This window comes from Callospermophilus lateralis, chromosome 1, assembly GCF_048772815.1.
Source record: "Callospermophilus lateralis isolate mCalLat2 chromosome 1, mCalLat2.hap1, whole genome shotgun sequence".
In the NCBI taxonomy this organism is placed as follows: domain Eukaryota; kingdom Metazoa; phylum Chordata; class Mammalia; order Rodentia; family Sciuridae; genus Callospermophilus; species Callospermophilus lateralis.
The window spans coordinates 115,918,835-115,931,602 of NC_135305.1; the positions used below are offsets into that span (position 1 = coordinate 115,918,835).

Genomic DNA, 12,768 nt, shown 5'->3' on the forward strand with positions numbered 1-12,768 from the left:
AAACCAGAACTGAGGTTAGAGTCACCCACTCAGGACTTCTCCAGAGCAGCAGGCACCTGCCACCCGCAGCGCCCTCCCTGGCCAGCTCTGCGCGGCCCCCATGAGGGTGGCTCACCCCACGGCAGCAGCAACCGGGCCCAGCTGTCCCGCTGCCTCGCTCTGGCAGCTGCAGGCCTGGCTCTGCCTTGGCAGTAGAATCTGTGACTCATCAGGGTGCCCACTGCTTCCAGGTGCTGTCATCTGCCCAGGAGAGATGGCGCCACTGACAGGTGCCAGTGTGCAGTTTAGCCCCCAGAGTCACAGTTGGAGAGCTGTCCCAGGAGTGACAAGGCCCAGGGACAGCAGAGGTGGGGAGGAACCAAGAACAGAGGTGCTGGTACCCAGCCCCTCCTCCCCCGGCGCAGGTGTAGGGGGGCTTCAGGCTGGGATGATGAGGCAGAACACGTCCACCAGACCCAGGTCCCTCACCTGCATGGTCACCAAGAGGCACAGAGCAATCTTAGGCTCAGTTCTTATGTCCACAGTGACCCGAGGCAGCTGCTGCACTGGGCCTGCTACTGGGTCCACTTGATAGCAATCAGCAAAGCAGCGGGTCCTCAGCCCTGAGCCTGGACAAGCACAGATGTGGTGTGGACCCCAGCTGTGGAGACCTCACCAGGGCACGTCACTTTCCACTCCCTTCCTACCTTACTACGAAATGAAGGGTTGGGTTAAAGTTCTTGTTGGTCTCTTTGATTTTAAAAATGAAAAGCTGATTCCATCTAGGTGAGTCCTCCCCCTGTGCTGAGCCTCCGCCCCCTGCCTGTGTGTTCCCCGTGAGTGTCAGGCACGGGCCGTGAGGGTGCGCACAGCTTCCAGGCGCTGTCATCTGCCCAGGAGAGATGGCGCCACTGACAGGTGCCTATGTGCAGTTTAGCCCTCAGAGTCACAGCTGGAGGGCAGCAGGCCCCCCAGGTTCTGGGGCCCCTGGGACAGCAGAATGCTCAGAGGCCAGGGAGTGTGAACAGAGTGGGAGGGACAACTGGCCCCCTGCTGTCCTCTTTCCTGCACCCTGAAGGCCTGGGGCTTCGGTGCCCACAGGCCAGGGTTCCCAAGGACAGTGCCTCAGGTGCATTGCTCTGAATGTCCCCAGGACTTCCAGCTGGGTGACTGTTCTCAATCTTCCTCTGGGCTCCAAAAGGAGAGACCGGTGCTTCTCACTATTAGAACAGGAGCTAGAAAGGGGCATCTGCTGAAGCAGACCAGAGGCCCCTCCCAGAAGACCCTTACCATAATCAAGTAGATGCCCCCCCCATTTGTAATATATGAGTTCTCTTCTTATTAGAGAGCTTTGTAACAGAATATCCACAAAAATCTCTACAAAGAACTCAGCGTGGGCTTGGACTTCCTATTTCCTATGAGGACTAAGTTATTCTGTCTTGCAAAAACTAAGTTTGGCCACAGACTTGATGATGTCACTTCTCTTGTTGTAAAACTTCTGACTAATCTAAAAACATGGGACTAAAAGCACTTTCTGTGAACTCAAGAAAAAAATACTTTTATGTAGACTTCTGCAAAAATGCAAACCTCCAAGCTGCCCCCATCTTGGGTATAAAGTTCCAAGAATTTCCAGCCTTGAGGCTCAGAGAATTTTAGGCAAGAGCCCCTCTGGACCCTGCAGCCAATAAACCTGCTTCCTGAAAATCCCTCGGGTGCCCAGCCTCTTCTGCCCTACATCACTGCGACACCACCAGGCCTGCCATAGCCATCTTGCCCTCCCAGGGCCATAAGGGGCCTTGTTCCTCCTTTGTAAGTGAGGAATTCAGGTCCAGAGAGGGCAAGAAGAACAGTGTGCCCTGTGCTCCCACAAGGGGGCCCAGACTAGCCTCAGGGCTGTTGATGATGGCGGGCAGGATTCGCCCCTGCACCTCCCTGCGGCTCCAGCAGGTGGCGCTGCCTCACCGTCCTCCAGGCTGGCCATTAGCTGCCAGGCTCCATGGGGCTAAGCCGGCCGGGCCTGGGCGGAGGATTTCCCCCGCACACATCGTCTTTATTAGCTCATTTCTCAGATGATGCTTATTAATCTACTTCTGGAGAAATACGCATTTTCTCTGCAGCACAGCAGTCTATGTATAGATAGCAGGAAAGGAGCACATGTCCAGGGAGGGGCCAGGCCTTGGCCTAAACACCACGCAGAGCCCTGGGTGTGACGTGTGAGAGTCATGCAGTCGGGGAGAGGTGTCAGGGAGGCAGCTTATGTCTGTAGGATGCGTACAAACACAGCCTACCTGAGCTGTACCAGGGGGACTACAGGGCCGTGCTGGGAGTGGCAGTCCTCTGGCTTCCTACCCAGCTCAGGCTGCAGACAGCAGGGTGGGTGGACCCCTGCCCCCGCACTTGCTCCTTCTCTCAAGCTCTCACGCTCAGCCATTGGGGGAGCTGAATGGGCTGCCCGCCTGAGTCCCCCCACGCACATGCGCCTGGACACGACACACACACACACACACACACACAATTCCTTGCCTTAGCCCTCTGCCCCCACCACCACCACCACCACCACCTGGCTTCCAAGGGAACATTTCTGTAGCTGCCTGAGCTGGGAAATCTGGTCTCCCACCTGCAGAGCACAGCTTGTCCTCCAGCAGGGAGGCACCTGGGAGGTGGAAAGAGGAACAGGGCCTCCTTCCTCTCTGAGGCCTGAGCTCTATGCCCAGCTCTGAGAGTCTGTGCCTGGGTCTCTGCTGCAGGGCTATGCAGGCAGCGTGCAGGGCTGAGACAGCAAACTAGAACACGCACCCTGGAGGAGCCTCAGGACCCCGAGCCCCAAGCCTCCAGGCTGGCTGCAGCTGCCTCCTCCAGGCACTGGCCGGTCCTGGAGAGGCCAGAGATGCTATAGGAACGTGACCTAGACCTCCTGGCCTGGGGAGGGGCAGGAGATTGCCCAGTGGGCACAGGGAGAGGTTAGGAAGGCGCTGCTTCTGGAACACACAGGGGCAATCTGAAGGAAGAACGAGCTGGGTCTGCGGTTTGCTCCTGACAAAGAGAAATGACGGTGGTGGTCACTCACTCGTTCAGTGCGCTGACCAAGAGCCTCCTGGGCAGGGCCCGGGCCAGCTGCAGAGGACTGGAGCTCACAGTCAGATGTGGCTGTGCCCGAGGGTGTGCACTGGTCTAAGAGCTCCAAGGCAGGCTGCAGGGCTGAGGCCTCACGGAGAGTCCTCCTCTCTCCCACCCCTGCCTCCTGCTCAGCTGGACCTGGCACCCAGTGCCCTCTTTGCCTGTCTAGGAACACAGCCCAGGGTACATCTGGCCTTGACAACTTCCAGCCCACTGAACCCTCCTCTGAAGCCCTCTCCCAGGATGGTGGGCCCTGCAGGGGGCCCCATTTTCTGGGTCATCTGTGAGCAGGACATGGGCTAGGCCCTGCTGGGCAGGGACCAAGGAGGACAGAGGCCCTCTTCCTGGGGGTGCTCCCAGGGAGCACTCCGGGCGTGATGGCTTTCCCTTAGGCGGCCCTGGCTCCAGGTCCCACAGCTTCTCTCTGCTGGGGCTCCCTCCTCCCAAGCCCTGGCTGGCTCCTGGGAAAGTCTTGGCAGGCGGAGTACGGCTCTTGTCCCGTCCTCCCTCGCCCCAGCCCTGACCACCCCCTCTACGTTCTGAACTTGGATCTCCTACTCTAAGGGATGGAGCTGGCTGAGGTTTGAACCTGGGTTTTAGGGGACTGGTAGAAAAATTAATTGGCAAATCCATTATATCCAAGTAGCCAGAGCTGCCTCAATTCAATTAAAACAGGGGTTCTGATACCATTCAGCTGCGCTCCTCCATGACCATCTGCACACAAAAGGTTGGGTCCTCTGGGAGTGACACTGTCAATGCTGCATTTTAAGTACTTATTCAATAAGCTGCAGAGCTCTGCCTGCTGCCTCCTTAATTACCAGGTGCCTGCTCTCCCCCGCTGTAGGGACCCCTGTTTTCCCCGCTGCCTGGGGCCGTCCAGCCCAGGAGGAGTCTGGGGACTTGCATGGCTCCTCTCCCGGCACTGCAGCGTGGTGGCATGTATCTCCACACAGAGGTTCCAGCCTGCCCATGACCTCTCCCGGGAACCACAGAGGCAATAGGTGGTGCCCGGCCTCTGTTGTGACGTGCGTGGGGCTCTGTGGCCAGTCTGACGATGCCACCATGGACAACCCGGTGCCTGGGCCTTCTGGGTGCAGGCTCTTCCTGCAGACTCGTCCAGGGGTCAGGATGGAGCCCCAGTCAGGCAGTCAGTGGGACAGGCCTGTCACAGGCTTGTGGATGGAGAGAAGAAAAGATGGCCCTGTGCACGGCAGCCTGCTTGGCTGATGTGTGCCCAGCAACACCCTGAAATGCCTTTCCAAGTGGCTTTGCACCCTCAGACAGCCTGTGGTCCAAACCTGTTTCCCCAACAAAACTGTGGGGTCTCACTAGTTCACAAAGAACCTCTGGAGCTCTGAGGACAGAAGACACCACTGCAGAAGGCAGGAAGCGCCCTGTCGCGGGAGGAGTTGAGCAAAGGCCAGGCCGCCCATCATGTGGCAGGGGAACTGGGGGACAGGCACTGGCTGGCTGGCTTGCTTTGGAGGGTGGCGGATCTGGATCTAACGCTGACCCTGTAGTTTTCTAGCTGTGAGGCCCAGGGGAACTGATTGAACCTCTCTGAGCCCCCATGTCATAATATCACTCCTGGTGGCTGCTGGGACACAGAGCAAGAGACTGCTTAGTGCCGGGGGCCTGGTATCCAGACCACCTGCGGCCTCCATCTCTGCTGCTGCAGCTGGGGTGCCCACAGGTGTCCCTCCCTCCCTGTTTCTTTCCCTTCCTCCTTCCCTTCCCTTCCTCCCTATTCCATTAGCAAGCACGGCCTGGACCTATTTAACACAAGGTGCCAGGCCAGGTGCCTTGGGGGACACAGAGAGAAACCAGATGGGATCTGTCCCCGGCACGGGTGGCCTGGCCTGTGAGAGGGCAGCGCCACTTCCAGGAGAGGTGGTGACTCCTTACACCAGAAAAAAGGGCCAGGGGGTCCCAGAGAGAAGAGGCCCTGTTCCCAGCTGGGGCAACCCAACCTTCAGGGGAAGGGCTCTGTGGCCACCCAACGTCCAAGCAAAGGTCCTACCGGGGAAAGGACAAGTCCGGGTTCCCCTGGGTTTGTAAAGAGGGACAGGGGAGGATGGAACAGGCAGTGGGAAGGATGGAAGGGCAGGACAGCGGTGGCTGGGACTCTCTGGGAGCCCCGGGGCTTGAGCAAGTTAGGAGATTAGAGGGGAGGACAGAGGGCAGAGGCCGCAGCCGGCTGCCGGGAGCCACAGCCAGAGGGGGGACCTGCTGCTTCTGATAAACCAGGAGGAGGCCTGGGGCAATTAATCTTGCTGGGCACCAGCCACCTTGCAAGGCTGACCCCAGGGTTGTGTAATAACCTCACATGAGCTGTGAGCACCCAAGGATAGCAGAGGGGATGCCCAGCGGGGAGGAGCCCAGAAACGCCGCAGGGCGACCTGCAGTCTCAGCAGCTGAGTGTGTTTGGGCCCTGGGGTTGGTGCATGTCAAGAGGCCATAAGGGCCATGGAGTGAGGGGCCTGGCGCTCAGGCCCACGGGAGCCTCACGGAGCCAGCAGCTCAGGCTTTCCTAGAGTGTCCGGCCTTGCTAGCCTGCAGATTCACATCCGGTTGGGCCTTCAGGGCGGAAGCCAGACTGTCCACACTGCCTGCCAGTCTGTGCTGGTCCCAGCGGGCGAGGCGCTCATGCACCTAGACTTAGACTTTACTCCTTCTCTTGGGCTTACCCTTCCCTCTATAATGGCCTCTCATCCATTGTTTATCTTTTATCTGATCTAGTACCATCTGTATGCTTTGGTCAACTCGAATCATTTCTAGAACAAGAAGGTGCACAAATAAGTGGTAAAGAAAATAGTGCTTGTGAATTAAGTGCTACCTTAAGATATCTTGGCAAGCATGACACTTGGTGGCAACCTTTGGGGACTTCTGTGTTGTGAAGAAGCTTGTCACTACTTGCTGGAACTGCCTGTAAAGTGGCTGCTGTTGGCCATTTCCAAGTTCCCCACCCGCACCTCGCTGGTGTCTGCGCTGCCAGGGAGAAGCACACAACCAGGGTGGATGGTGTGCGGGGGCCAGGGGCCCTGGGCCAGGACAGGTGAGGAGGCTGGTGGCTGTGTTTACTTGCAGGAAGCCGGGATGGGGCCGGGATGGGGCTCCTGCCTGAGGCGGGGCCACGGAGCCCAGCTGCTGTTGGCAGGGGTGCCGGGGACAGCCCTGTGGTGGATTCACTGCAGGTCAGAGTCAGGAGCCATGTGCCACCTCCAAAGAGCAGGGGACAAGGTGGCAGGGCAGGAGCCAGAGAGCTGGGGGCCTCGGGGAGAGGCCCATGGCTACAGCTGATATGACTGGTCATCACTGTGCATCTATGTCACAGTCTTTCCAGGACCTGGTGGCCTGAGAGGGGAGAAGCGTCCAGCAGCCCAGTCAGGTTTCTGATCTTGGTCTTTTGGGTGGGCGACTGAATCCCCCCAGTCACCTTGGATGCCACAGAAACCTCCAATGCAAGGAGAGGAGGGAAGGAAAGAAGCCCTGGACAGAGCGCCACCTGGCCTCCCACCGTGCGGCACGACAGGACGACCCTGGCAGCAGGCAGTGTCCCCCGGTTCTCCAGATTGAATTCCACATGCATGAGTGTGTTGCGACAAGGACAATGCACGACTACCAAGCTCAGATGACAAGTAAAATATATAAAAGGCTCAAGGTGACCGGTGCACTGGGGCAGAGCCAGGTTCAAGTAGAGGCCTGCCAGGCGCCAGGGCAAGGCCTTCCCACACTCTGCCTCACCTCAGGACGCCTGGGCCCTGCGTGGGCAGCACCTGCCTCCATGCTGGACTCCCTCGGGCCCAAGCGGAGGTTCACAAGACCACACAGGCACTGCATGGTCAGTGGAGGCACAGAGAGGGACGTGCGCAAGCACACGGGGCTGGCCACATGGACCCGGTCATCCTACCCACCGTCCCCTCCACGCCTTCAGGAAACCCTCCTGTGCTGCAGCCCTTGGCCCTCCTGCCACCCCTGCAGGCCAGGCTGCTGCTCATGGAGTGGAGGGAAGGGTGGGCTCTGGGGCAGCCCTCTCCCCACTGCAGGGTCTGAGCTGAGGTGAGAGCAGAGGGGGAGAGCCTGCCAGAGCCCCTCTGCCTTGCCACGGGCTATGCACCCCATCTCCGCTGTGGGATTCTCATGTGACCCACCAGCAGGACACACGCCTCTGAGCCTGCTCCTCGTGGGCATGTGGACCTCACCGGGCCAGTCCCCTCACCAGGGCCCTCGGGTGAGTCTCTTCTCTCCCTGTGCACAGCCTCCATGGCTGGCCTATGAGACAGAGAGGCTTCCCTCCCCTTGGCATGACAGACTTTCTGAGAGGACCCTCCACCAGGCCCAGGATTCGTGCTTGATCCCCCAGTCTTCACGAGCACTGGTGAGCGTGCAGGGTGCCAGGTGGGAGCCGCAGAGTCCCTAGGGAAGCTCAGCTAAGCACTCGCCTAGCATGTTGAGGCTCGATCCTCAGCACCACATAAAAATAAATAAGTAAAATAAGGATATTGTGTCCAACTACAGCTAAAAAATAAATATTAAAAAGAAAAAGAAGGGGGAGACACATCACCTCTTTGTCCTCTGTGTTGGCTTTAGACATCAGTCTGGGCACCAGGGAAGCCCCTTGCAGCTTGGTGTCATGCTACAACCGTAGGTGGAGAATCCGAGACCTAGAACGCACGTCACCCAGCAGTGGCAGCGGCAGCTGGAATGTTCCTCCAGGAGCTGGTCCTATGACCCAGGGCTGCACCCTGCTAATGCCAAGGTGCTACCAGGGATGCAGGGTGCAGTCAAGAGCCACTCTGCCTCTGTCTTTTCTGTGGCAGATGTGGTCTGCTGAGTACCCCAGGTTCAGTCAGCGACACGCCCCCCTCACCACACACACACATACATAAATACATACGTGCGCGGAGACACACGCACACACGTGCATTTGCACACTAGCTTTCCAGGCCTCAGCATAACTTCTGAGGCTCGCGGCTGCTGCTCTGCCCTCTGGGACCCACACAGGGGCTATGGTGCCAGCCAAAAGAAAGTCCCTTGTTTTCTGTTCACCAGTGATGCCTGCCTTGGGCTCAAATGCAAAAGCATTTTCTGCCAAAGTGCACAGGCAAGAAGAAAAATAGCAGCTGCAGAGACCTCAGAAACAAAGCAGAACAAAGCCCAAACCCAGAGTGGCAAGAGAAACGCTGCAGCCAAGCCTCACTCGACTTGCATTAGCTACGGCGGCCTTGCTGCCAACACCGCCCAGCCAAGCTCTCAGGAAAGGAAGGGCAGAGGAATCCTAAAGTCCCCGAGTCAGGGAGCCCCTGAGTCAGGGAGCCCCGGAGAGGGCAGCCAGCGCCTCCAGCACACAAGGCCCATGCCCTTGGCTGCTCCCCTTCGCCTCTGTGGGTGTGGCAGGCCCTGGCCACTGTGTGGGATCTGCAGGAAGCCACTTCTGGGCTGCTCTGTGCAGTGACAAGCTGGCACACCTCTCAGCTCAGATCGCTGGCCCTGGAAGGGGCAGAAAGGGGGCACAGGAGACACTGACTGCAGGCAGCCGGGAGGTGTGACAGGTCTCTGTCCTCCTGCCCGTGTGCTCAGCTGGAGGACAGGAGGCTGCCCTGGCAGATCACCAGGGATCACGCTGCTAGCTGGCAAGGATGCTGCTCCCTCTGTAGGTCCCTGGCTGTAGCTCCCCACCCGTGGGCTCGGAGGCCACAGCCTCTCTGCTCCAGGCCCAACAGGAAGGCAGCAGGGGACACACTGAGCGCCGACTGTCCTTAAGGGCTCTCTGCAGCAAGGCTGAAAGAACATAGGCTACTTCCTTCCTAGGCAGCCCCAGCAGCCCCTGAAAGGCCAGGGCTGGAGTCTGCAGAGGCTCCTAGTCCCCTTGCTCTCCCGCAGGGCACCAGAATCCTGGCCAGCTTGGCCCCTGCCAAGGGAGCTGGGTACAGAGTGTCTGGGCAAGGGCTGGCCCAGGCTCCAGGGCTGTGGGCCTTACTGCTCCCCAAGGGGTCCCAGAGCTGGGCCAGCACTGCCCCCCTTCCTGGGGACCCAGATGGTGTCATTTAAATGAACCAATAAGCTAATCTACAACATCCTGCTCACAGGATCCTGCTCAGTCTCAGAGCTGCTCAGGACAAAACCATCTTTCTAAAACTCACAGTTCCCAAACTCATACCACCATGGACCCGAGGTTGAAAACTAGGGTTTAGGCACACCTGACCCGACCTTCTCCTGACCCTAGAGTGTCCAGAACCGTGTGGAAACCTGCAGTCAGGTGGCCATGATGTCTGGTGGCTGCCATGGTGGTGTGAAACGAGAATCGGACGACGGGTGTATGGCCACGGCCCAGGACAGCCAGCACTGTCACAGAGGCACCTAGGGATGCCACCCCTCCAAAGTCTATCCACCCACAGTGTCCTGGGAATCGGGTCCAGCATGGTTCCTCCCACTTCATCCCAGCACAGGGAGCCACCTGTGGACAGGCCTCTGTAGCATCAGGAAGCTGGCCAGTGTGCTATTGCTACTCCCGCCCCTCGGATCCCACATTAAGGGAGGCCATCCCAGGGCTGAAGACACAGAGGCTGGCAATGGCAAGACGGCCGTCCAGCGTCACCCAGCTGAAGAGCAGTGAGGCCAGAGCCGCCCGAGCCTCCGCTCTGACAGGTCACCCCCGGCAGAGCTGCGGCCCCTGCCTCCTGGGCCCCCGCAGAGCCAGGCCTGCTCCCTTCTGGCTATGTTCCCACAAACGAAGCCTCCAGGGACCCTTGCAAAGGTGGCAGGAAAGAGGCCATGGGCGGGGCTGGCTGGACGTTTCGACCTCCTTCCTAACCTCGCTGCCGTCCTCTGCCCTGGCCCTGGCGCCCTTCCCCGGGCGTTTGGCCCTGGGAAAGTAAACACACGTTTGTCACCCTGACAGCACAAGAATGAGAGGAAGCCAGGGCTGGGGGAGGGACGAGAGGGCACTTGGTGCCACTGAAATGAACCAACAGGCAGAGGCCGTGCCCCACCCAGCGCACAGCCTCCACGGCCCTGGTCCAGCCTCCCTCGAAGGCCTCCCAGGCTGAGGCAGGGACCCGGGCAGTCTGAGGTGTCTCTCTGCAGCAGTCTGTCAAAACGTGACGCTCAGGTTGCTGCCGGGGAACCAAGTGACAGTGTGAGAAGTGCTCTGCTGATCTGGACCCAACCTGGCCTCACAGCTGGGAAAAAGGTGGAGGGGCTGGTGGGCTGGCCATCCTGACTCAGGATATCCTGACTGTCAAGGCCACTGGGTGGGCAATGGGGATGGAGGTCCTGGGCTACTAGCTAGTGGCCGAGCTCACTGGTCAGCCTCTCTGTTCAGCAACACTGGCTCTGCACTCCCTGCCTCCCTGGGTCCCAGGCCAGGAAGCAGCACAGGTGCCTGACCTGAGAGTTCCCTGCGGCAGGATGTGGAGCGACTCGGGTCTCACCTGGGTTCAGAGTGTCAGCTGGGAGGAGTGTGGAGAACAGGTCACCACCTGGGCCTCCCCGCCCAGCCCAGCCAGGACTGCCAGTCAGGCCCATAGCCAGTCCCCGCTGCAGCTAGAGGCTGCTGTAAACAGCCCCCCACTTGCTTCTGCAGCTGTGCGGTGAGGGCCAGGAGCCCGCCTGGCTGGAAGGAGTGTCGGCTGTGGACGCGTCACCTGGGCTGTGCCAGGCCTGGAGCAAGAGCCCACACGCACCTGTTCACCAGGTTATTGCGGCGGACCATCCGCAGGAAGCCGGTGGGGTCAGTGACTGAGTTGAGCTTGTTGTTCATCTCCTCGAACTGCTGGTCCATGAGGTCTCCAGCTTCGCTCTCCGTCTCGCTGCTGGCACAGGCCCTGCGGGGGATGGCAGAAAAGGGTGGTCAGAGAAAGGTCGGCTCTGAGGCTGGCCGGGTGGCATTGCCTGTCATCCTGGCCATGCAGGAGGCTGAGGCAGCCTCAGCCACTTAGCAAGACTCTGTCTCAAAATAAAAATAATAAAAGGGCTGAGGATGGAGCTCAGTGGCAGAGCACCCCGGGTTCAATCCCCAGTGCCACACACACACACAGAGTCAGCTCTGAGGTCCCATGCCACCTGCCACCCATGAACCCCAGCATGGATGCCCCCTGGTGCTGGGATCTCACCAAGCCCCCTTGGTGGCCTAGAGGCTGTCACCACATAGTGCTTCTCACACTGGACTCTGGGTGGTTGCTCAGGGCCCGCTGTCCCAGCTCAGCTGTGGCCTCTCCACAGACCACAGCTCCGTGCGGACAAGCATGGCCGTCCCAGGGGCTGGCACATACACCACACCCGGCTCTCTGCAGGCCCAGCCAGGCACTCTCCCCACGAGGGGCTAAGGCCAGTGTGGCTACAGGACAGTCCTCCCAGACAAGGTCCAGTCCAGTTCCCTCCAGAAACAGAAAGATAGTTCCTCCACCATGCCGGCGAGGCAGCCTGGAAGGAAATTTCCAGATGGACCAACACACTCAGGCGTGGCCACCACACCAGGCCGTGTGGGCATGAAAACCTGAGGAAGGCTGCTCCGTGGCCCTTTCCAAGCTCACTGTGAGGATGTGACCATTTTAGAGTTGATTCATACGCCCCTGTGACAGACTCTGCCAGAACACCTTGCACTGTCTTAAATAAAGGGACACACTCCATGGTGCCTTGATCTACCAGCAGGATCATGGTGACAAAAGCTTATTAAGTGTAAATGCCATGCACTTTGCCCTAAGGTGACAATGACGGGCACAAGAAGGGCACTCCTGTCCCAGGGAAGCTGCCCACCTAGTGCCCTTCCTTGGATCACACCCAGCTGTCGGAGATGTCTGGGGACACCTCCACCGCGGCTCAGCCCACAGGACGACCTTTCCTGTTTACTAGGAGCAGTGAGGGCAGAGGAGAGGCCAGGGACCGGGGGAGAGCTCTCAGCCCCTCACATGCGGGGCAGGCGGGTGGGACTCTGGGAAGGGGTGTCTTGTCTCTGGGAGGGAAGAGCCTTGGCACATGGTGATATGGGATTGTGGTGAACATACTGCACTTCAAACGCCAGGCTGGTGACACCTGGGACAAAGAGGCTGACAGCGCCTCACTGGATCATTCCGGAGGCCAAATGAAGTACCATCTGCTTGGTAAACTCAACATGGTATGTGAACCCAGGCTAGAGTAGTGGTTGACTTTATGTCCACTTGACTGACCACAGATGCCCAGATGTTCCGGGGGTCTGTGAGTGTCAGCATGAGATGGGCCTCTGAACCGCAGAAAGTGCAGCACCCCTCCCACACGGGTGGCCTCCTCCGACCCGTGAAGGCCTGAATAGAACCAAAAGGCAGGGAGGAGGGCAATCTGTCTGTCCTGTCTTGAGTTCAGACTGCAACTAGGACCAGAGCTATGGAGTCGGCTGTCCTGGGCCTCCAGGTGGCCGGCTGCTGAGCCCAGGCCTCAGACTCCATGATCCTGTGAGCTGACTTTGTTTGCAGCAAACCTCTTGCCCTTGGTATAAGTGAATAGTGTACATGTAAAGCCACGCCCTGTCTGTATGTATTCAGCAGGTAAATGAGCATGTTTATACCTTCATGCAGGCGCCTACGTACGTACCCATGTACACGTGTCCATCTTCTCTGGCTTCTGTCTTTCCCGTGGGCTCAGGTAAAAGGCCCTGGTGGGAACCCCCAGAACCACTCGGAGGCTGGCAGCCCTGGC

General features: G+C 59.1%; 1 protein-coding gene across 3 annotated transcripts in view; it reads right to left on the reverse strand.

Moving 5' to 3' along the window:
- The window catches only part of Ttc28 (tetratricopeptide repeat domain 28), a 583,480-nt gene that overhangs the window by 28,253 nt on the left and 542,459 nt on the right, over positions 1-12,768 (reverse strand). For all 3 annotated transcript variants that reach the window (XM_076837226.2, XM_076837217.2, XM_076837237.2), the window contains one exon: positions 10,782-10,922. In XM_076837226.2, the coding sequence (XP_076693341.2) occupies positions 10,782-10,922 (141 nt within the window). The remainder of the gene's footprint in view (positions 1-10,781; positions 10,923-12,768) is intronic.